Source organism: Diplotaxodon limnothrissa, linkage group LG19 (genome assembly GCF_057381915.1).
Source record: "Diplotaxodon limnothrissa isolate DT_005_m linkage group LG19, D_limnothrissa_male_GT1.1, whole genome shotgun sequence".
NCBI lineage: Eukaryota > Metazoa > Chordata > Actinopteri > Cichliformes > Cichlidae > Diplotaxodon > Diplotaxodon limnothrissa.
In genome coordinates this window covers 23,743,741-23,767,645 of record NC_140614.1, presented here as the reverse complement: position 1 = coordinate 23,767,645, position 23,905 = coordinate 23,743,741, and the positions used below count along the sequence as shown (strand labels likewise).

Genomic DNA, 23,905 nt, shown 5'->3' with positions numbered 1-23,905 from the left:
AGATGACCACAACAACAAGCATGGCCAACAGGGAAACAAACGCCGACACTGCGGTGCACGTCTCGGATGACAGTACACCTAAAGCTGGGCAGACACTGCGATTTTTTTCAGTCACGTTATTCAGCTCCTGCTCAAACTGCACGATTGACTCGCAGGGATTAGAAGTTTGCAGGTCACGATGTCTTTTTCACCGATGTTTACGTGTTTGCGCATGAGCAGTGTGAGCGGCTGTGGTGACACCCTCACGAGCGATTGATGATCGGGAGCTGGTCGTGAGGTGTTAATCGCTTCTCGTTACCCCACGTATACTACACGATGCACGATGAAGGCCAAAATCGGGCCGATCACCAAATCGGTCGCACGACTCAAAAATCGGCTCAAAATGGGCCAAAAATCGCACAGTGTAAGCCCAGCGTTAGAGCAGCAATGTTTGTTCCCCTCAGAGAAAGAAAAGAAAAAAGGCTGCAAAAGTACAGGGAGGAATGGGAAAAGGAAAACACCTGGCTGGGAAAGTGCACGATAACACCTATAAAGCGCACTGCACTGTGTGCCGGCGCACTTTTTCCATAGGCATGCTTCTAGTGGTGGGCACAAGAAGAACATGAGGGGCGTGAAAGCTCGGGGAACCCTTAACCAATTTTTTGTCCACCAGGCCACGGCAGAAGCAGATATGGTATGTAAACACTGGTTTGTTGTTTAAACCCTCTGGTTAAGGTTAATATGGGCATGTGCGGTGAATATCAGCGCTATGTGGCCAGAAGTGTGATAATATCATTTATTTTGTGTAATAAACAACTGCAAGGATGGATGATTACAACAAATAGATGAATAATACATAAAAGTAATACATAGATGAATAATGATGATGAGTTAAGGTGCGTAATCATGGGAACAAGCGGGTTTACAAACAGGAGCAGCTGATTAGCATTAGAAAAGCTGAAATAATACCTCAACTGAAGCCAATTGTACTAAATGCACTATATGTGCACAGTTACAAGAATATTTTTCATTCTATTGCTTTCTATTAATTTATATAATTTTAAGTTAAGCAGGACAGAGTTCTTTTAAAGAAAGATTTACTTATATTCTCAAAAGTTAAGCATGACAGGCTTCTGTTTAAGAAAGAGACCTGTTTTATTGTGTTAATGTTGTCATTTTGAGCTAAAAATAAATGGCTAAATGATCATTTGTTTCCCATATGGTCATATCACAAAGAATATGCATCTGCTTAAATCAAATTCAAGTCAAATGGTTAAAAAATAATTTCACACACACAAAAAAAGAGCTACCACACTGGGAAGGGTGAAGACAACTGGGTTGCCCGGCCCTGGCCACGAGGTGTCCCTTATTTATTTTTCAGGGAGTTGGCAACCCTACTTTCTGGTCATTCTTGATCACTTTCCACATTTATTTAATTTAATTTAAAATGCGTTATAGCGAAATGGTTACGATGCTTTTTGTTTTTCTTCTTTGTTTTTGACCAGCTGGTCAAAATAGATTTGGGTAAAACATCGCAACGAAGTGAACTCGAAATTTGCAAATAATGGGCGATTTTTTTTTTCAAACTGAAAAAGCCGACTTCTCAACCAACTCACTAATAACGATGCGCGAAAGCACCAATGAGAGCTCAAGGAATAAAGCAACAATCACTTTTAATCACTCATTAAGAATTGTGGTAGCAGATTTTCTCGTCAACAAACCGCTAACGCTTGAGCAGCTTGACAGGTTGTTTTTCTGTTTGCTTACTGAAGCGTTAATCACGTTAAACAGCAGAACAAACATGCACTATGTGAGTTTCAACCAAAGTTGCAATTCATGAAACGAAACGAGCGGCTGCAAAATGTCAAAATCCGAACTCCTCTTACCGGATTATGCCCGAATGATACCCGTCTCGTAGAGTTCATCTACAGCGATTGCGCAAAATCTGCCGCTTGTCACCTCGAAGTAAACACACCAGTACCGCCCCACTCCGTGCCCAATGTGTGGCGTGCGGTTGCCTAACTGCGGATCGAGGTCCCCCCAAACGGTCACTTTTATATAGCCTACATGACATTTACACGTCACAAATAACTCATAACTTTTTCTATAACGAAAAAAAAAACTGGTTTCACTTTCCCGCATTCTATGTTGTGGCCAATTTACACAGAAACTACTCCAAAACCATTAGGCGCATCTGCACTATAATAATAACAATCGTTTCCTTTCAGCTATTACCTTTCTTAGCCTCGAAATTAGTCTGCAGTGTGTAAAACTGACGCATGGGGCTTGTGTTAACAATAACTATAAAAGCAATTAAGACGTGAAGGATGTACTACAGGATATGTGCTGCATAATATCACAAAGAAACTTCATCTGTGGGTAAGAATATCCCCCCAGTTGGTCTAATCAACCTGCAATTAAGCATGTTGTTCATCATTACCAAAGATGCACAACAATAGTCTTTAAAAAAGATATTTCACACACAAGCATGTTTTTAAGGAAAATAAGGAGAATAATTACACTTAACAGCAGCTTTATCCTGACAAAAATTAGACGGGTAAAATCAGGAAATCTTCAGTTAATACAGTAAGTCCACAGTGGCAAATATCCAAGGGCTTAAACACTAAGATGTTGCAGTAGTCTTTTACTTATGTGCATAGCTATTCGCGCAGCAGAACAAATAACAAAGCTTAGTCATTATTTCACAAGGAAAACACTTCATCACGATTACAGTCTTCGGCAAGGAAAATGGAACAATCAACAGCTCTCTGGGGACCGGTGTTTGCCGTCACTGCTCTTACTCTGAGCTGCATTTGCGAGACAGAGGCAAACAGAGCTGTTGTATTCTGGGAGAGGGGCTGGCTGATCGGGCTCCCCGGCTGATCGTGTATGGGTCATATCCCTCATACAGAGCCTTCCTCTCTTTAGGACTGGACAGATCAAGAAGTCTTTGGCTGGTTATGTAGCTCTTTGCAGCTTTGGAAACGGACCAGCACACTGGGCGGTCTCCTTTGAACTCGGGGTGGTCATTCTTCGGAGCTAGGGCAACAAAGGTGATTGTGTCAACTAGCAGACAATACAATGCAAGTTTAAACACATGCAAAAAGTCTAGACAGCTTGAAGAAGAAAAAAAAAAAAAGCAACTCAATTCTAAAAACAAATTTGTATTCAGACGAACCCCCACGGACAAGAAGTGGAGCTACTTCAGTAACCTAAAGAAGTCCAGTTGCCTTTATTTCAAGCTCTCTAGAGAACCTTTACCTGGGTGACTGAGAGCCTAGACAAGCAAAGAAGCAAGCAGGTGAAAATTGCATGGTGGAAAAAAATAGGCTTACTGGCGAGTAGCTCTATGTGTGGAGATGCTTTAGAGGGCAGGTGGATTACTTGTACATGTTTAGATTCGTGCCTGGATTTCTCCAGAACCTGCCTTCGCTTTGGCTGGGCGAGCTGGCAGATCCGTGAAGTGGCAACAGCTGTCTGTGTGCTTACCTGGAATCAAATTTGTAAATAAGCCTATTAAACACAAAGAAGAATGGTGTCAGTCAGGTATTTTTCATCCTGTCCATATGAAACATGGATTTATAGTCATGTCACACACTTTAAATTGAAATGTATCACACCACGCCTAATTAGATAAATTAAGTTGAAAGGATGTACAGGCAATCACACGTCTCAGGATTAGGGAAGTTATTAACTTTGATCATCCTAACCTTCCTTGAAGGGAAAGTCAAAGCCAACCACAAAACACCTGGACCTATTCATGCTTTCAGAATACAAAACCAGTAAAAAACACAAGATGGCTCTGTTGAAAGTTATAATATAATTATATAATATATTTTCAAGTTTTGGCGCTTTAAATACCGGACATTCTGGCCTAACTAACACAGTAGGCTGTGGAGTTTAAAAGACTTTGTGGCAGGTATGGTAAACTAGCAGTCATCTAACAATGCACCACATATTCGTTTTCTCTCAGGAAATAGTTTGTGTTACTCACAGGGACCGACAACGGGCAGGCGGGCTGCCAACCAGCTGCAGGCGCCCGAGGTTGAGCCAGATGACACACCCGTTTGGATGGGACGGCCTTAAGAGCCCATTCACTGACCTGCCATATGGGAGAAATTCTGAGGAAGGACATAAAGATGGAGAGAGCTTTAAAAAAAAAAAAGGTCTTGCAGGTACAGTTTAGCTACTGCCTAATTTGACGTGTTTGTTTGTGACATGTGTAGTGGCAAGAAAATTACAATAAATAGGTTTTCTTGTTATGTCTCTAAAGGGAAGGCTTCAGAAGCTTCAGGCTTCATGAAGGTCTGCACTTTACTCTGCTGCAGATGTGCACACAGAAAATTCTGAGAGGTCTGATTGCAAACACTGATGATGAAAGTTTCATCACTTGAATCCAATCAAACAAGTTTCTTATCTTGGTTTACTGGATCTTGCTAATAATATTAGTACAACATAAGATCTTAATGGGGACAGGGTGACAAAGCTGTGGGAAAATCTAACATTAAAAACTTTAAAAAAAAAAAAGGAACAAGAAACTAGAAAACTGACTCATATCGTACGTATAAGAGCACATAAATGTTTCTGAAAAAAAAACCCCCATAAAGTTATTAAGAAACTGCCCAAAATGGGTCGCGCATTTATTAGAAGTCTATTATATTTACGTGACTTGATTGTAGAACTTTCTACTTATGCACAAGTCCGACCAGCGGGGGGTTAACTCTGTTGAAAACAAAATAACAATTATGCATGGTGTTACAAAAAGGCAGCAAAGATCAAGTTTGCCAAGAGAAGAAAAAAGGAAACGATTGGTACACAGACCAATTTTAGTGGTTAATCCGCTCCTTTCTGGTGGAAGCTTATCCAGCCAGTAAACAGACCGACTGAAAAACAGAAAAGAGCCCATTTGTGAAAAAGAAGGCGACAAAGACAGAGAGCTTCGTTAAAGGGTGCGATTCAGACCTACCGGTCTGGATATCTTAGTCTGTTTGGTTTGGGTTGAGCCAACTGCTGTATCCGAGTCGCCATGGAAACACTTTATGCAACTGGGAGAACGCTTTGCTGCTAAAATGATTCAGTTGTAACAAAAGAGAGTTTCTCAATTACAACCACATACTTTTATATCTGAGACAGCACATTTGTCAGTAGTTCTGGTCGATCATTATCATAATGGTAGTCTCAGATGAAGCTGAAATGCTTGAGCGGCTTGGGATTCATAACTTTTAGTTGCCTAAAGATGACGATACAATGTCTGGATAAAAGCATTAGGATGATCGTTACTTTGGTATAGTTCTCCAGTGTTCTTGAAGGGTATTCAAAGCTCTTCTTTAGATGTTGGCTAACTTTTGCTCCATTTTCTATCAAGATGATCCTGCAATGCTTCAATAATGTTGATATAGTTTTTAATAATGTTTTTCTATCCAGGTACGCTTTTACTTCACTGACAGAGATCACTACCATCTTGAAAAATCAAGCTGTTGCCAATCACATGCTTTCCATGATAATGCATGATGGATCAAAGCCTGACAATACTTTCCTGTGTTCATAATTGAGTCGGTTCTTTTAAAGATCTCCAACAACGCTGGCTGAAATGGCGCCAAACAATGACAGCTCTACAGATGTTTTACTGATGCTGTAGACACTAACTGTTGCACCTCCCTGATGACCTTTACTGTACATACAGTTGATGCTGTCAGCTTAAAAATTCCAAACTCAGATTCTTTTCTCCTCGTTTCACTTCCTAAAAAAAATAACTTCTTGACATCTTTTCCACTAAGACCGTTTCTGATAGGTCATGAGTCAGATCTACGTCGACTTTTCCCTTTCTTTATTACTACAACTACTGCTTGAAATCACTTTTGAAAAACAACCGAAAGTCTGACAGTTTGGAAGCAAAACATAACGCATGAGGAATGACTAATGGCTTTTTCCAAGTAGTGTAACAAGCCTGATTAGTTGTCTAGGCAAAACGAGTTTTAATACCTATGTATAATTTTTGTCTGTAGCGTCCATTACAAAGCCAAGTGCATTATACCCTTCCAAAACTGCTTACACTATAAATAGAAACCAATTCACACAATTAGCTTTAACATATAACAGTACTTTTTCCAGTTACCTTAAAGCTATACTTACCTGTCCTGCAGCTGAGGTAGCAGCTTTCTGTGTTGACACCGAAACCTGCTGGTTGCTGTAGTAACAGGTGACAGTACACCTGCCTATGTTGAATGTGCTTGGCAAAGCGAGATCGTCTCCCACTTGCTGCTCGCATAAATTTCTCACTTTGTCATTGGCAGTGAACAGCTGCAATGTGAGATAAGACCTACATTTAACTTTAACTAGCATTCATACTTCCTTCATTCTTCAACTGCAAAAATACTAAAGATTTAGTTACTATATTTTTGTTTACATAAACTCCAAATGGGCATGAATATCATGATTCCTTTTAACATTTTTTCCCTATATTGGAAGGACTGTATAGCATAGACTTTAAAAAACAAGAATTAGATGCACAAATTTGGATTCATTTCTCCAGTCCAGACAACTGACCTGGCCAAGGCAAATTAATTTCTCATCAGTGATTGAGACTGACTTATCAGTCATATTTAAAAAAAAAAAAAAAAAAAAAAAAAAAAAAAAAAATCATCGGTATAAAATGTTTGACAGCACTCACTAGAGTGATCAATACTCAACAATGGGAAATTTCAAGGAACTCTGTGAAGAGCTAAGACTGAAAACTGTGCACAAGATGGAAGGGCCTCTTTCTAAACAACTGCACATTCCACCATGTAAAACATTGTTAAGCTTTGTAGTTATGTACAACTATCAAACAATTGCGCATAAATACAAGTTATTCAGATGTATCACCACTTTGTAAAGGACTGGAAGACCCAAACTGTCATCGTCAGATGAGAGGAAATCGGTTAATGTCCACAAGCTCAGCTGAAATTTGTAGCTGACCACATAAAGAAGTCGAAAACCTACTAAAGAAAAGTTTGATGGTCAGACGAGACAAAGATTGAGCTGGCTAGAATGACAAGGTGAGGCTGTCAAACCTACAAACATCAACAGCTATCAGGTATGGTGGTGTTTTTTTTTGCCTGTCCCTTGTGGTTCTTTAGCCGTCAGAATTGATCATGGCCTTGCTATATTGGCCCATTTGATCAGCCTTTGTTGTTATTTCTTTTATTTTCAGTTGTTACAGACGGACAGACATGGGCTGGGGGACAGGAAAGTGAGAAAGGGCACTTTAAAAACAACAACAAAAAAACAACAACAACAACAAAAACAACAACAAAAACCCCCCAAAAATAACAACAACAACTGGGGGTTCCAACAGGACTGTGACTGTAATTGCACATAAACTGATAAAGCAGACCAATACAGGACATCCAGAATTTCCTTACCAAAGCCACAACCTTGAATCCTACCATTTTAAACTTGTTTAATTTTGACACTGTGTGGATTAGAAAAAAATCCAAAATAAATTCGAAGTTGTGCACCATATTCTTTTTTTTAAAAATCCATCATTCCATCTGGGAAAAAAGAAGCGTGTGTAATTTTCTAAGCTAAACTGTGTGCTGGAGGAGTAACTTGAACTTACCTTTAATTCAATTCCAAATTTTAATTTACATTATTACATTTATCATTATGAAGCTCATATGAAACATTATTTAAAAAAAAAAAAAAAAAAGGAATGCAGAGACAAACTGAAAACACCACAACCTTTATTTTTTTTACAGGGTTTTAAAATTTTATAAAATAGCACAGTCATTAAAATACCAAAGCTTCTTTGATAATCATGTTCACAAAGCCACAAGCTTTCAGTATAATACTGTAGTTAATATTCTCTAAACTAGTATTGCAGGAGTCTGTTATTGTGTGATGCAGTCAACTTTGTGTTGTTCACACATTAACAAGAGGAGCCAAGAACACTGCAGGGCAAAACGGCTACAGCATCAAGTAACATTGGCGGGCCTCTGAAACGCGCAGAGAGAAAACCCCAGGGCGCAGAGATGGTCCGGCTTAAATATGTAGTGTTTGGTTCATAATTGTAACTAAAACTTAAAAAAAATATATATATAACAACAATACTGCTTGTAGTCACAGCATGATTTCAACTGCATTTCCAACCTTTTAAACTTAGTTCTCAATCCTCACACCAGAGCTCCAATCACTTTGACCTTTTGTCAGTTTAAAAACATGAAATTCATGTGACAAGAAAAAACAAACAAACAAAAAACTGGATTATTGGCACAAGCTAAGGCCACCCTGACCCCACCAATAATATTCTTTAAGTCTGCTTCACATTTGACAGCAATAAAGACAAAACTCCATGCAAGATTACATAAATTCTACCGTCTCAAGACTAGATTTTGTCTTTTTCCTCTGTGAGGTGAAAGTACTGAGCTAACAATCCTATTATCAACAATTGCTGACTTTCAAGAGTCTGTGACAGATAAATAGAGGGATTTCAGTGATGTACTGTTTCACAGATTCCTTAAGCACTGAGCTCTCTTGTAAGCGGCCAGTGTAGATACAGGGATTAAAGTAAAAACAGAAAAGATGGCACCAGATGGTCCAATCTCTTGCAAGCTGTGCAGGTAGAATGGCAGTGTCATAGCATGTAGGACACAGGTAGAAATAGGTAAATACTAAGAATATATATGTATATAAGAATATATTCAGTAGCACCATGAAAATCAGGATGTGTATGTCACCGTCAGAGGGTCTGCACTGGGACAGGATACAGCAGGGACATGTGCTCGGCTCCTCTGATTGGCAGCTTGTGTGTCGTGTAGTAGGTGATGACCTCGGGGATGGTCGAGAACGGAGGGCTGTTCTCTCCGAGGACGTAGCGGCCGTCTGGGGACTGGGTGAACTTCATATGCATGAAGCCTTTGCAGCTCCTGACAATAAAGAGACAGTGCAGATGAGCCTCAACTTGCCTGACAGGAATGTTAATTAGTACACTGAAAGACTGAGAATGAAAGTGTGTGTGCGTTTGTGTGTGTGCATGAGCATTACAGAATGTTTTAAGACCTTATAATTATCAAAACTGCCACCTGGAACAAATATGTCACGTTATGTTTCGTACAACAATCGGAGCGCCACACAGCTTTCTGTGATGAAAGTATTCCTGCAGTCTCAGATCAACATTCCAATTGTGTTATCATCATTGCTTGGGGTGGGCCGCACACAATCAGCCCATTCAGTTTTGCTTAATTAAAAAGTTTCAACAGGAACAACAACAAAAAACTGTAAAGGGAACTGGAGAGTTGTCATTCAACCAGGAGTCAGCATCTGTGCCTATTATTTTGGTATGAATTGCCGACAGTTTTATTCCTTCTCACTGTGAATCACTGATGACTGTTTATATAACCGAGCCTCAATCTCTAAATGTCAAACTTTGAAACTGGTGTCAAACATATAAATACAAATCCTTCACTTTTCCTCTAACGTAAAGAGTCATGTGACACACTTAGATGTATAAAAATACTGTGTTTTAAACTCATTTATAGGTATTTAATCCAAATGTGTTCAGGTCTCTGGGACTATGACTCACACACACACACACACACACACACACACACACACACACACACACACACGGCTTCCTTCTGTGGTATTAGTGAAGGGTCTATGAAACAGAAAATCTGATTGGGAATAGGTTATTAATTGATATAATTAATGTACCATTAATCTCACTATGCACCCTCAGAACTAGCTTTAATGTCAACTTATTCATTCTGCAAAGTGAAGTTTAGGGATCCAAGATAAAAACAATGGCCAAAATCATCGCTTAGAGAAGCTTGGGTTCGTCTTCCTGTAATTTTGTTGGTGCGTTGGTGGTAAAGATAGCAATCATTAAAGACAACATCTTGAGTTCAAACAGGTCTTTCCTGCACCTCTCTTTTTCCTTGTATTTGTTATGTCATCACCTTCTACAAATACCCTTATTTAACCCAACACGCATGTGGTATGAAAGCAAACTCGAGCACCTGAAAAATGCGTTTTTTTTATTCTGAACGCAAAATTCAGCTTGAGCTTTTACACATCTGGCTTTCTTCCATCAAAACAATATTTTAGATCAGATTCTATCACATTACCAAAACAGGGCTTTGGCAGCAGTTTGTTCAAGTTTCCCTTCATCCATTTTGCAGCTACATTTCACTTTCTTTTTTCCCTTTTGCTAATTTGCTGATTTGATCAGTGGTTTAAGCACATAATATGCTCAGAGAATCCACAAATATTTTGGTAAAAAAAAAAAAAAAAAATTGCACCAGAGTGCAAACAAATTCCTGTGCTCTTTCAGCTCACTGCTTCAAAATAATACAGATGTGAGATTGGGAGCAATTCCCAGCATGCCTATGATCTTTTCCAAGCAGCTGTTTCCATGTTGGTTATTAAAGAGACTTAAAAAAAAAAAAAAAAAAACGACACTTGCTGAGAGAAAAAAAGCCAGAAAAAAAAAAAGGTTGTTGTAACCAAGTGAGAACAGAGAAACTAGAAAAATGATGTGCAACAATACCCAAATGGGTGGGTGCGTGGGGGACCAGATCACATAAATTTCGGAAGGGCCTAAAGCCAAGTACACAAGGGAATAATTACCCTTTAACAGACTGCGGTAATATTGAAGTAAGACAACATGAAGGGTTTTTTCCTTCTTTTTGATGCACTCCACACCGCAGCATTCAGGGACACTCATGTTTACCTGAGGGAGAGAGAGTAGTCGTTTCGGCACGTCTGGCTATTTCTCACCAGGTAGGAGCTCTCTTTGCACAGAGTCAGCAGACTTTCTGCTTCTGCCCGGCTCAGGGCTCCATGGTACCACCTGCAGGCAAGCAGCAGGACAGCATAACACAAAGCTAAACATTTTATAAAGTCATAACTGCATTAATCTTTTCATAAAACAGTTGCAAAATTGTATACATTGTTTACAGCAATGGTCATAAGTGCATATCAGCCAGCTTTATATCAGCGTGAACTTAAAATATTTGTTTTCCTTTTGTTGTTGCTGATGGTAACCCATCACATTTAGGATGTGAAACGCAGAAGACAAGACAACACCAAACACGTGACAGTAATCGCCACAATTTCTTTATAATCAAATAAAAAAAGAAAATAAGCCAAGCCGAGTGCGGCTGGTTGTGTTTTGCAGATGCAAATGCGAGAGGAAATGCAAAGCTCCAGCCTCCATTTCTGATTTATTCTGTGAGTCACACAGGTCAGACTTTGTTCTTAAGCCAAGTTTTGCATGTTTCAATTTAAAAAAAAAAAAAGAAAGAAAGAAAAAAGTGAATGTTGGGATGAATTTTTCAAGTCGTTAAGTTGTAGGCATTTCCTTTATGAAGTTTATTTCGTCTGGGATGGCTGTCAGTACATAAAATTCCCCTTTACAACAACAGTAACTGAAAACTGTGTAGCCTAACAAGTACTGGCTTTTACTTTCTGTCACACACACACACACACACACACACACTTTTTAAATGCAAGACGATGCATGTCTGGACCAACGGCCTTGAACTTAAACCAGTTCATGACCTTTCCCCCCCCCCATTTTGAAAAACAAACAACAAAAAAACCCAAAGATTTTGAGGAACTTCACTTAAAAACAAAAGACAATTAATTACTTAGAAGCATGATGAAAGTAAAAGGGTATGTTGTGCAAGAAAGACTGCTATTTTTTGGAAGTAGAATAAAAAAAAGAAAAAGAAAACTAGTAGAGCCAACATCAAAGGTTAAGACTGTGAATCTCAACTTACACTTGCTTCTCCAGCGGCAGAGATGGATCCACCCTCTCTCCCAAGAGCGAAGGAGTGTCACCTACAAGACGGAGTGTAGTTGCCTCTGATGTGGCGCCTGTCATGGTAAGCCTGGACTGTTCTGTGTGACCTCGTGATCGCTCTCTTTCAGTCCCTTCAAACTGAACTATGGGTACACAGAGAGAAAATGATACGTCAAAGACAAGTAGTTACAGAACTGTAATAAATGGCCTGTATTTGTATAGCGCTTTACTAGTCCCTAAGGACCCCAAAGCGCTTTACACATCCAGTCATCCACCCATTCACACACACATTCACACACTGGTGATGGCAAGCTACATTGTAGTCACAGCCGCCCTGGGGCGCACTGACAGATACCAGGAAATCCCCAATTTACCTGCTAGGGCTTTAGAGATGTTGTCCTTCTTCCACTCCCACGGCTGGTCGTATTCATCAGCCGGCCTCTCGTCATCCTGAGGCAGCCTGCTCTCCTTGCTGTCTATCACCCCACCCTCAACCTTCTGAGGCGGACCAGCTCGATGGTGGTACCGAGTCCTCTCCTCATATGGGTTGTCATATAGCTGACTGCCATCTCCACTCCCAGACCGGTTGGCCATCATGTTGTGCTGTAGTTCTGCACAGGAAACATAGAAGGTGAAAACTTTTCACCTTTACCCCTCCTAAGAATTGGGTAAGTATTTCTTCCCAAAACACTTGTACCTCAATAAAATGCACAATAAATGTGAATTATTTATGGTACGGTAAGTATTTCACCATATACAAGTATCAACTTTTATGTAGAGGAAACCTGAAATGATTCGCTGGGCCTCAAATGGCTCCATGTAACTGCAGCAGTCTGCTGGTGCAGATTTGGGCTCCCAGTTTGTTCTGGCTCTTGGGTGTGGATGTGCGTCAAAAGGATCCGAGTAATCTGCGTCGGCCTCTGACGCTGCTGGGGCAGAGGGAACCACCTTAGTGGGGGGGATAGAAACAAAGCGAATTACACAAATTAAATGCAATGACATTGGACCTCAGTGTTTTGAGATTGTGATTGTCTGAAATAACAATGCTTACAGGTTCCTCCTGAACAGTCACAGGGCTCAGAGGGACTTTACAGCGACCAAATTCCTGAGAGTCCACTTTAATCAGTCTGTGTTTTGGAGACACAAGTTTTACCTAAATGTAAGACATGGATAGAGAACACATTAGATAATGAATCGAACATCACCCAAACAGGCGCATATCTTTTTTGGAGCATGTGCATTTAAAAGTGGTCATTGTGAGGCAATTTATGTAGGGACACATGGCTTTTTTGAGGAGGGAACATAAGCTGCATGTGCGCATGACTGTAAAAAAAGGAGTCCAAGTCATACCTCTACACCATTAGGCAGCGCTGAACCAAATGCAGGGAAAGAGGGAAGGCTCACAGTGGCATTACAGGAGCCGAAACCACCATTCTGATGCTCCTTATCAGTGTGCTGGTACGGGTCCTCAAAATCTAGCTCCTTCTGAGCTCTGTAGGCCCTCAAAATCTCGCTCTCGCTGTAATCTGGTCTCGGGGGTTGTGGAGGATCACGCCTGCTGCCAAAGTTCAGGTAGTCCTTCAGCCACTTTGCCATGGATCTGTGGGGATGAAGTAGTAAATATCACATTGTAGGGACTGTTTAGTGATTATTAAATTGGCTATTTCAGCTGCACCATCTTACTTAACAGAAATGCACAAATCTGCACAAATTTCTTCCACCTTTGTTTCCGGCGCCCCCCATGTGCGGCAGCCTGTTACAGCAGCTCTGCTCATTCTGAGTTTCTTTCTTTCTTATCTTTTCTTCTCGTAATTTTTTATAACTAAGGATCAGCTGTTAGCGCTGCGTCCCGCAGCGGTACTGCCGGCGGACAGACCCGACATTCCCAGCGAGCTGAGGAGGAAAAGACGGGGGTGTCGTGCTGGGAAGGAGCGCCGTCGCCCGAGAAGGAGACGTTATCGACCATCTCTTCCTTCTGTAATCATTGGAAACGTAAGATCTTTGCCCAATAAGATGGATGAGCTCACGTCGCTAACCTGGTCACAGAGGGAGTACCGGCAATGTAGCATCATGATGCTAACGGAGTCGTGGCTAACACCGCTAACTCCGGACACAAGCGTGACACTACCGGGATTTCAGATGCTGCGAGCGGACAGGACGAGAGAGAGCGGTAAGAGGAAAGGAGGGGGACTGGCAGTTTTTGTGAACGACAGATGGTGTAACCCTGGGCACATCACTGTGAAAGAACAACTCTGCAGCAGAGACATTGAGCTGTTAGCCGTTAGCATGCGTCCGTACTATCTGCCCCGGGAATTCTCGCATGTTATCGCAATAACAGCGTATGTCCCCCCCTCGGCCAACGCGGATGCAGCCTGTGACACTCTCCACTCAGTGGTCAGCAGACTGCAAACACAATCTCCGAGAGCCCTTCTCATAATATCAGGGGACTTCAATCATGCCTCTTTGGACTCCACACTGCCCACCTTCACCCAGTATGTGACCTGCTCAACCAGAGACAATAAAACACTGGACTTACTGTATGCCAATGCTGAAGAGGCATACAGTTCATCACCTCTCCCTCCCCTGGGCAAATCTGACCACAACCTGGTGCACCTTGTCCCTGTGTATGAGCCCTTAGTGCGCAGGGTGCCACCAGCCACCCGCACAGTGCAGAGATGGTCAGAGGAGGGCGAGGAGGCTCTTAAGGACTGTTTTGAGTCGACTGTGTGGGAGGTGATCTGTGACGACCATGGAGAGGACATCGACAGCCTTACTACATGCATTACTGACTATATTAATTTCTGTGTGGATAACACCGTACCTACCAGGACTGTACGGTGTTTCTCCAACAACAAACCTTGGATTACCCCAGAAATTAAAGCTGTCCTCAAGCAGAAGAGGAGGGCCTTCAAATCCAAAGAGGAGTTGAAAAGGGTGCAGAGAGAGTTGAGGGGACCTATAAGGAATGGGAAGGACAGCTACAGGCAGAAGATGGAGAACCAGCTTCAGCAAAACAACGTTGGTGAAGTCTGGAGAGGCCTCAGAACCATCTCAGGCCACAAACAGCAGAACTCTCTGCCTGGGAGGGATGTGAGGTGGGCAAATGAACTGAATCATTTCTTCAACAGATTTGATTCAACCATGAGACAGTCTACAACATCGGCTGCAGACTCACCCACCCCCACTGCTGCTGTTCCACCTCTGACACCTCAGACACTTCACACCTCCTCTATTCACCCTGCTCACTCCCCCCCACCCCCAACAACAGCATCCAATACACACTCAACACAAGGCTCCAGCCTGTCTCTCTCAACCACCCAGGTTAGGAGGGAACTGAGGAGGATTAATGGCAAGAAGGCAGCGGGCCCAGATGGCATCAGCTCGAGGGTCGTCAGGTCCTGCGCGGACCAACTGTGTGGGGTGATGGAGCACCTCTTCAACCTGAGCCTGAGGTTGGGAAGAGTCCCACAGCTCTGGAAAACCTCCTGTGTTGTACCAGTGCCAAAGACTTCACGCCCCAAGGACCTCAACAGCTACAGGCTGGTGGCTCTGACATCCCACCTGATGAAGACCCTGGAGCGGTTGGTCCTGGCTCAGCTTCGGCGCCTAACAAGCTCATCACTGGACCCACTTCAGTTTGCCTACCAGCCTGGCATTGGCGCGGATGATGCCGTCATTCACCTCCTACATCGTTCCCTCGCTCACCTGGAGACCGCTGGAAGCACTGTGAGAATCATGTTCTTTGATTTCTCCAGTGCCTTCAACACCATTCTTCCCTCGGTTCTGAAGGACAAGCTGGAGAACTCTGGAGTGGACCATCACCTCACTACCTGGATCCTGGACTACCTCACCGACCGACCACAGTATGTGAGGACTCAGGGCTGTGTGTCGGACAGGGTCGTCTGCAGTACGGGGGCCCCACAGGGAACGGTTCTGGCTCCGTTCCTCTTCACCATCTACACTGCAGACTTCTCCCACAATTCCACCCAGTGCTTCCTGCAGAAGTTCTCTGATGACTCTGCAATAGTCGGCCTCATCACTGATGGGGACGACAAGGAGTACAGAGGACTGACTCAAGACTTTGTGGACTGGTGCCAGCTGAACTACCTCCAGATCAATGCCAGTAAAACCAAGGAGCTGGTGGTAGACTTCCGCAGGCACAAGCATTCTCCACTGCAACCACTGAACATCCAGGGTATGGACATTGAGGCTGTGGACAGCTACAGGTACCTTGGTGTTCATCTGAACAACAGACTGGACTGGACTCATAACTCAGACGCCCTCTACAGGAAAGGGCAGAGCAGGCTGTACCTGCTGCGGAGACTCAGGTCGTTTGGGGTGGAGGGCCCACTCCTGAAGACCTTCTATGACTCTGTGGTGGCTTCTGCTATCTTTTATGGTGTGGTCTGCTGGGGCGGCAGCATCTCTGCTGGGGACAGGAAGAGACTGAACAGGGTGATCCGAAGGGCCAGCTCTGTTCTAGGATGCCCTCTGGACCCAGTGGAGGTGGTGAGTGACAGGAGAATGGCGGCTAAGCTGTCATCCCTGTTGGACAACGTCTCCCACCCCATGCAGCAGACTGTGACAGCACTGAGCAGCTCCTTCAGTGGGAGACTGCGGCACCCACGGTGTGGGACGGAGAGATTTCGCAGGTCTTTCCTCCCCACTGCTGTCAGACTCCACAACAAAGACTTTAACTGAACAAACACACACATCCACACATGTGCAATAACACTAAGTGCAATAATCTTTTCTGGCATCGTTGTATTTTTACTCAGTTGTATATAGCATTCGTATTCTATTTTTATCTTATTGTATATTTTTATTCTATTTTATTCTACTGTATATAGTATATTATTTTATTCTATTCTGTACAGCTGTGTACTGTATTTATTCTTATTGTATTCTAATTTTTGCGTCATAACTTTTGCACTGTCCACTTCCTGCTGTGACAAAACAAATTTCCCACGTGTGGGACTAATAAAGGTTATCTTATCTTATATTCCCTGACAAAGTCACCCCCAAAACAGAGAGCTATTGTTACAACAATATACTCAACAGGTTAGGCAAGATTAACCCCTAATCTTAAACCCGTGTGGTTAGCTTGCATAAGATTTCCTCTGGTTTAATAAACAGCAAAGCAGATCTCAGCGTCCACTGACAATCGCTAGTTAGCATTAGGTTGTAAATTAAAGGTGTTCAATCAATCACTTTCTCATAACACTGGATTAAGGGTAGCATTTCCCTCCTAAAAAAATACTCTTAAAGAGCTTAACAGCTAACGAATCCTACTTCATTTAGTTTAAGAAGTTATGAGTTGGAGTATTGAGCTGTGCAGTTAAATATGAGTCACTGCAGTGTTAACATGTCTAAGCTAAGTTAGCCGAGTAGCAGCTACCGTCAGTTTCTGCTAACGTTACTTCTTTAGGCTCACCCTTTTTCTTTGCATTGACGGTCACCCGTTCCAGTTATGTCTTTGTGGTTACCATCCGGGTTTTAGTGTTAATGCTGTCCAGCCTCAAAGTAAAACATATGCAATCGCTAAAATTTGCTTCGGAGCCAAGCAGGTCAGACAGCTAATGCTAGCCGGACCAGAGGAGACACTGGAGCAGACCGTCTCCGACACACCACACAGCCACGGCGGACTGGATTAAAGGGGAGGGGACACACATTTATTTATTTATTTATTTGTTCATTATTTTTGTGAGTCGACATTAAAGTCATACGAACCCTGCCTAATCCACTGTTTAAGATGCAGCGCTGTGAATAATCCTCATTCTTTCAAAAATAATCCCCGCCATCGTGGAATATTTTGCTTTTCATCTGTTTTCTACACTGAAGAGTGTGCGACGTATCACTGTGAACTTTAACCTTCTACATTGTTCACATATGCTAAATTTTAGATTATCTTTGAAATTTGAATTGGGCTTTAAATGATTGTACTGCATACAACTTTAATTATTTTTAAAAACAAAAATTGGGTGAAAATTTTTAATCTATTTTTGCTTTTTCTAATCCACACTGGGTCAAAAATAGACATACAGCCTTAAATATATAAATGCACTCACCATGTATTTTAATAAGTGGTGTTTGAAGGTTCTACAGCATCTAGTAACTGGCCATGGCCTATTAAGTTCTCATTGGTAATCACAATCGACTACATCTGGTAGTTTCTCTTTGCCAGCATATAAAGGATTTATTTGACAGCACACATTGGATTGACCAATTCTCATAACAATAGAAAAGTCCAAGGAACTCAGTGAAAATAAGAAAGAAAATTACATAGAAGAGGCAAAGGTATTTCGGAACCACTTCAAAATAACTGCATATTCCAAGATTTCACTTCAAACAGCTGTACGTAATCGCCAAGGACTGGAGGAAGACCAAAATTGTCATCCTCAGATGAGAAAAAAATTGGTTAAGATGTTAGAAACAACCCAAGAAGCACCTGGGCTCATGCCTGCCATGAACTGGAAACTGTTGAAACACAGTGTCACGGTCCACAGCGAAGACAGTTTTACATATCTGTAGACGGAGAGGGTGCTGAAAGACGCAGCTACTCCAAAATCAACACCTTCAAGCTTGACTGAAATGTGACGCTGACCACATGAACAAGTCAAATGCCTTCTGGAGAAAAAAATGGATTGTCAGGCAAGAGAAAGTCTGACCGATTTGGCCACAATTACAAGAGGTATGTTTGGAGGAGCAGAGGTGAGACTTTCAAATATAAAAACACTGTAGGGTACCAAATGTAAATGATGGTGGTTCATTCTCTGGAGCTGTTTTGCTGTCAGTTGAACTAGTTCATTTCACAAAGTGCAAAGAACTAGGCCTACCTCCACATTCTTCTACTTCACCTCAACTCAAAAGCTAGACACAGTTGGGTCTAGCTTTCCCATAGGACAACAGTCCTATGGGAACGGAAAAAGCAGGCTAAAATTAAGCTTCTGGAACGGCCTTCCCAAAGTAAACCTCAGTCCCGCTGGAAATTTGTGAACTATGCTTAAAAGCGGGGTTGGTGTGAGGAAATCAACAAAATTCACTGCACTAATTCTACCAAAAACAGTGATCAAATATCTTGCCAGAAGCTTGTTGATGGCTAGCAGAAAAGTATGGCTAAGGTGCAACTTTGTTTAACAAAAATCATTAAAGATGCTGTACAATAATTCCACCCTGGAACAATTCCACAACTACTTAATTTATTCTGGGCTCTGAGTTAGACTACATTATGCATTTTGATTTTTAATAATGCTGGCTGCCTGAGGTGGAGCCAGCTTATGTATATGAAATGAAAGTTAAATCCAGTTAATCCTGTCTGCAGAGGGGGGGAAAAAAACTACACAAATGAATTTGGATTACTGATTTACTGACTTATCTTGGCTTTGTGGTCAAATGTTGAAATGAGCTTCCTTTGAAGGGTGTCTGGGCTCTCCCTTTGAGGCAAGGTGGGGAGCTTGTTCATTTACAAGAGCAGAACTTCTACTGTTCCACAATGAAAGACGTCCGTTGAATTGGTTTGGAGACTAGATTAGGATGCCCCCTCCTGGACCTGGATGGCTCTTTGGTGGTGCGTTTAGGGCATGGACCTCAAGACCAAGGACAAGCTGAGAAATAACCCAATATGTTGCACATATGTTTCTCTGCTGGCTTGGAAACACCAGCATTATAATATGCTTTTAAGACACGGAGTTAAAAAAAAAAAATGCTACATACAAACAGTACAGAAATTTTAATAAACATTAAAATATACAGGTGGTATAGTCACAGGACAAACAGACCCATTTTTCTGTGGATCTGACTGGATTTAAAGAACGGGGGGGGGGGAATCCTTAAGCTGATTTATATGAGATTTCAATATCTGTACAGCATTACAAACAGGGCTTAAGCACTGTATTCCTTTCTGCACAATACATATAGTTGTATGTCAGTCACTTGAGTCATCTTGTTCTCATTCGCTGTCATTGCTGTCACTGTCTGAATACGCCCCCAACAGGCTGAGGGATGATGACCCATTTTGTGTGGTGACAGGTTTAGAAGCGTCTGTCATCGCTGGCTTTGAATCTGAAAAACAAGACAAACAAAGACTATCTTACAATGAAGAAAAAGCTAACTTTTGATTAAAGATGTGAACAAGTACCAACACGAAGGACATAGTTTGGTGAGAGAAAAACAAAAGTCAAGTACAAAATGCCAGAGACTTCAAATAAAAGAGGCCAAAGTGTGCAGGATAACGATGTGTTACCTGTCTGTGAGATAGGAGCAGCAGTTTCCGTTACTGAACTGGGTTTGCTCACAGTCATTACTGGTTTCTTTCGGACAATCAGTGAACCTAATGCTCCTTTACCACCCAGCGTCCCGACACTCCTCTCCCAGCTCTCCACCTTGGCCTTCTTTGCTCCTCCAGCTGAAGCTCCCTGTAGAAAGGATGAGGAAAACACAGCCCAAAGCTTTTCGGTCAGCAACACATAGAAAATTCTCATTAAGTACATTGTGATTGTGGAATTCTGTATTTAAAGACAATGAGCATTGTGAAAGTCACTGGCCTTAACTGCCACAACCTTACATATAAACCCTCTTCCAAAGAAGCTGAGAAAGTATGTAAATGAAAACAGAACATCATATTTAACATTTAAACTGAAAACCACTGTGTAGTATCACCTCGTCTTTAACAATAGTTTGTTAGCAACCAGCTGATGGACTTTTAGGAGAGGAATTTTCTCTCATTCTCGTCTGATAAGAGATTCTAGCTGCTCAGCAGTCTTTGGCATATTTTTCATTTCATGACTGTGCAGATGTTTTCCACTGATGAATGCAGGCAGCCCAGCTCAGCACCTGGACTTTTCTACTACAATGCCATGCTGTTGTAATAGATGCAGCATTGTCTTGCTGAAATATGCAAAGCTCTCCCAGAAAGACATGGTCTGGATGGAAGAATATGTTGCTCACTCGAAAACCTTTTCAGCATTATTGCTTTTCACTTTGCCTCAGTCAATTTTAAGCTAGGTTTGGGCCACAGAAGATGGCCATATTTCTGGATCACGTTCACATGTGTCATGAGAGGTCTGTGTTAGGTGACTGGGTTTATGAAAACCCAGCTCAATATATTGATCTCCAGACTCTAAACTATAAAATGAAAATCATAGTTCTTTATTCAAACTTTGAAACATTGGAGGTAAAACAGGAAAATGAAGAGGCAGTCACTGAAACCTTGAGGATTATGACTAAATAATCTTGACAGATATTTAGATATGTCACATGTGGGTGGCTATACAGACCTCTGCCTCTGTTGGTTTGTCAGCAGTGAGGATGTCTGTTGGTTTGTCTGAGCTGGACTTGTTTGACTGTTTGCTGCTGCTCTCTTCTTCTGTTTCTGAATCAGAGTCAGACTCTCTGAGTCTTTTCACGAGAGCACGATCCAACATCTCCCTGTTGAACAAAGCACAGTGTAATTTTAAATTTCCACATATACATCTAGCTATGTATTAGATATTATAGCAAAAAACATTTTCAATTAAATATGAAACATGCTTGAGATTGTTCAAAAAAAAAAAATCAAAAAAAAAATCAGACAATTTTTCTGAGCATGCACAACTCACTTCATTTCACGCTCATCCTCCTCTTTCTCCCGTTCCCGCTCCCTCTTCTCCATCTCTCTGTACTGGTCGATCATTCCCTCAAAGTCCACCAGAGCCTGTCTCTGATTCAGCTCCTTCAACTCCTGCAGGTTCTCCAAAACCTCCATCTCTAACTTTGAATCCTTTGTGCGGTTCTCCAGCACCTGGTCGAGGATTGGGAAACCATTCATTCTGTGTTTCATGTGCCAATTTAAGTAAGAACAGAGGATGACTTTTAAAACACTAACCTTCATGGGGTTGTTCAGTTCCTCTTCTTCCCTCTCCTGCTGGATTCTCTTCTCCTCCTCCTCAATGAGTTTCTCTGCCTGGAAGTTCCGCGTTGCGCCATGCTCCATGGCGTAGTCTGTGTTCTCTGGGTCAGTCTATGACGTCATCATAAGATATAGCATTGTCAACGGGTATTTTATGCCCAATATAAGTGATATCTCTGAGATATCTCTTGCAACTTCGATGATCAGATCATTCACACTTACCTTAAATGTAATTTCAGCAAGACAGCGGGTACATTTGATGTAGAAACGAAAGATAGGCAGTCCCATGTAGGTCTCATTCTGAACGGTCTCTTTGCGTGCATTGAACTTCTTCCCCTTGTAAATGTACTCACCGCATGTTTTACACCTGCAAAGTAGAAGAAATGATGACACTGTAGTGACAGGAGTAATTTAGAGAAGCCAAAAAAAGGTCCTATAAGTGAGCAGCAACCCTGTTTTACTGCAAATAAGCCATATATCTAATGAATAGACTTACATTCATATAAACCAAACCAACCAAGATTCCTGCTTTGACAGTTAGAAATAACCTTAACACTGTACGCTTAAGTCACTAAAAAGCAGAAATATATATGTTAAGGCCATGAATAAACTGGACCTGGAAGTCTCTATTTGGAAAGAAAGCTCTAAAACAGCTCTACCTTCTCCAACAACTTGAAAAATACAATGTTTGTGTCATATAGTCATTCCAAGAGCATGATATACGCTCATTTTTTCTGAAACTGGAAAAAATGTTAAAAGATTATTATTATGTGCTGGATGAAGGTCATTTACCAGAGTTATTAAAAAGAGTAGATGTTACTTTTTTAAACACATCCCACTGTTTAAAATCCTATTTGTTAAATCTCTGAAACTGATGTGAACCGAAGTATGCAAACAGTCATGAGGTCCCAGGTTACTACAGTGGCTGTGTCTGAGTGGGTGAATGTGATCTAAAGATTGTTTTGCATGTTCATTAAAAGCCCAGAATTACCATGACAGTCATGCCTATGATGAGTGTATATGTCTGACCACAACTGTTGGTACCAGTCCATTCATAACGCTCCAGGGGGCGTTTTTGTTCGCCTTCTCGCATGTTGTTTGGTTGTGTATTCATAACAGCATCCTTTACAACATTAGCTGCATTTCATTGTAAGAAAGTTAAACTTCAGAAGTGTAACCAGGAAACAACTTCTTAGATATACGTGGGTAAGACAAGCATACCTCATATTAAATGGAGCCATCAATCTGACCACATACTGACGATCTTTGGGGAGCTTTAGCTTCGGGATTTTGGACGGATCGAAATCCGGAGGGTAGTATTTCTGTGGATAGCAAAACACATAGGTTAGCTTACAAACTTGTAGCCATTAGACTAATAATGTCTAATTTTATTACAATATAGTCTTGATACACACTATCGTAGTAACAGTAGTTGAAAAAGCAACGCTACCTACCAGCTTTTAGTTAAATTAAACAGAAACTATAAAAAACGCCACACTTAGCTTCAATGCTAACGCCAACCTGCTCTGGTCCTATAGTATTTTAATAACAGCAGTGAAGTACCAGTTTTAGAGTTCATATACTTACATTCAATACTTTTCTTTCGGACATTTTTTACTGTTGCTGTTACCCAAACGTACAGAAAAAAAACGCTGGAAAGTCGCAACACCTCTTGTAAACTGCAAGATAAGCTTCCGGTTGCTTGTTCAATTGCTTCCCTCCTCCAAATTGCGCTCGCCCCCGCGCGGTAAAAGTGAGAAACAACAGCAACAACAAAATATTTTAACAATGGATATTGAATACATTTATTATAAAAAAAATCATTGTCAAGGGAAATACATGTATAACGACTTGAATTACTTGGATTTTTACAGTTCTCTCCTTCAAACCCCCCAAATCCCTTTATCTTTTGCTGCCATTCTACCTGAATGACTCATATAAGCTTTATATATTGAACAGGGCCCTCAGGTGCTGTCTGCTTTGTCTTTTTTTCCCCCCAACATAGTGAAAGGGATCATGACCAGCATGGTAAATGGCGTAAAACGATTTGTCAGTGATATGGGGGTCAGTAATATGGTTTGGTGTGTAAACAGAAGCCTGACAGCCTCACATATTCATTCCCATTACTCTTGGGAGGGTAAGGGGAGGGTTAAGGTTATTCCTACAAAAGGAAATTGTATCTTGATTACATATTGGTCTCTGTGTTGGTCAGCCTGTCTGATTTAAACTTTGCAGAACAGCAGTGACATCAGAAG

The 23,905-nt window shown here is 41.5% G+C and overlaps 4 protein-coding genes across 4 annotated transcripts in view; all 4 read right to left on the bottom strand.

Annotated features, from left to right (window-relative positions):
- Positions 1-1,917, bottom strand: part of LOC146612251 (interleukin-31 receptor subunit alpha) — a 29,079-nt gene extending 27,162 nt beyond the window's left edge. The window contains exon 1 of the mRNA XM_085342441.1: positions 1,866-1,917. The gene's annotated coding sequence lies outside the window, so the exon portion shown is untranslated. The remainder of the gene's footprint in view (positions 1-1,865) is intronic.
- An 859-nt stretch (positions 1,918-2,776) lies between these two features.
- On the bottom strand, positions 2,777-5,007 carry spmap2 (sperm microtubule associated protein 2). The gene is made up of 6 exons (XM_085343706.1): positions 4,946-5,007; positions 4,801-4,862; positions 4,644-4,701; positions 3,974-4,100; positions 3,315-3,468; positions 2,777-3,018 (listed from the first exon to the last, which is right to left on the bottom strand). Exons 1-6 carry the CDS (start codon positions 5,005-5,007, stop codon positions 2,777-2,779), a joined length of 705 nt encoding a protein of 234 aa, XP_085199832.1.
- Positions 5,008-7,785: 2,778 nt separating this feature from the next.
- shda (Src homology 2 domain containing transforming protein D, a) lies at positions 7,786-17,382 on the bottom strand. The gene is made up of 8 exons (XM_085342850.1): positions 17,199-17,382; positions 13,115-13,364; positions 12,816-12,917; positions 12,550-12,712; positions 12,139-12,375; positions 11,742-11,907; positions 10,691-10,810; positions 7,786-8,885 (listed from the first exon to the last, which is right to left on the bottom strand). Exons 2-8 carry the CDS (start codon positions 13,358-13,360, stop codon positions 8,699-8,701), a joined length of 1,221 nt encoding a protein of 406 aa, XP_085198976.1. The 5' UTR covers positions 13,361-13,364; positions 17,199-17,382; the 3' UTR covers positions 7,786-8,698.
- Positions 17,383-19,491: 2,109 nt separating this feature from the next.
- Positions 19,492-23,357, bottom strand: yju2 (YJU2 splicing factor homolog). Its single transcript, XM_085343097.1, has 8 exons — positions 23,238-23,357; positions 22,872-22,972; positions 21,873-22,017; positions 21,627-21,761; positions 21,361-21,542; positions 21,040-21,190; positions 20,007-20,178; positions 19,492-19,825 (listed from the first exon to the last, which is right to left on the bottom strand). The coding sequence occupies exons 1-8, from the start codon at positions 23,259-23,261 to the stop codon at positions 19,713-19,715; spliced, it is 1,023 nt and encodes a 340-aa protein (XP_085199223.1). The 5' UTR covers positions 23,262-23,357; the 3' UTR covers positions 19,492-19,712.
- Between the last annotated feature and the right edge of the window lie 548 nt (positions 23,358-23,905).

Bases quoted from the DNA above. Each gene is read 5' to 3' on its own strand.
- spmap2 (XM_085343706.1), bottom strand. From the start codon at position 5,007: ATGGCGACTCGGATACAGCAGTTGGCTCAACCCAAACCAAACAGACTA. The intron at 4,702-4,800 runs GTCTGTGTACCA...TGTTTTCAACAG, and splicing joins CGGATTAACCACTAAAATTG to AGTTAACCCCCCGCTGGTCG. The intron at 3,019-3,314 runs GTAAGCCTATTT...TTGTTGCCCTAG, and splicing joins ACACATAGAGCTACTCGCCA to CTCCGAAGAATGACCACCCC.
- shda (XM_085342850.1), bottom strand. From the start codon at position 13,360: ATGGCAAAGTGGCTGAAGGACTACCTGAACTTTGGCAGCAGGCGTGAT. The intron at 11,908-12,138 runs GTAAATTGGGGA...GTGTACCCATAG, and splicing joins CATCTCTAAAGCCCTAGCAG to TTCAGTTTGAAGGGACTGAA. The intron at 10,811-11,741 runs GTAAGTTGAGAT...GCTTGCCTGCAG, and splicing joins CTGCCGCTGGAGAAGCAAGT to GTGGTACCATGGAGCCCTGA.
- yju2 (XM_085343097.1), bottom strand. From the start codon at position 23,261: ATGTCCGAAAGAAAAGTATTGAAT. The intron at 21,762-21,872 runs GTAAGTGTGAAT...ATGACGTCATAG, and splicing joins TTGCTGAAATTACATTTAAG to ACTGACCCAGAGAACACAGA. The intron at 21,543-21,626 runs GTTAGTGTTTTA...ATCCTCGACCAG, and splicing joins AACTGAACAACCCCATGAAG to GTGCTGGAGAACCGCACAAA.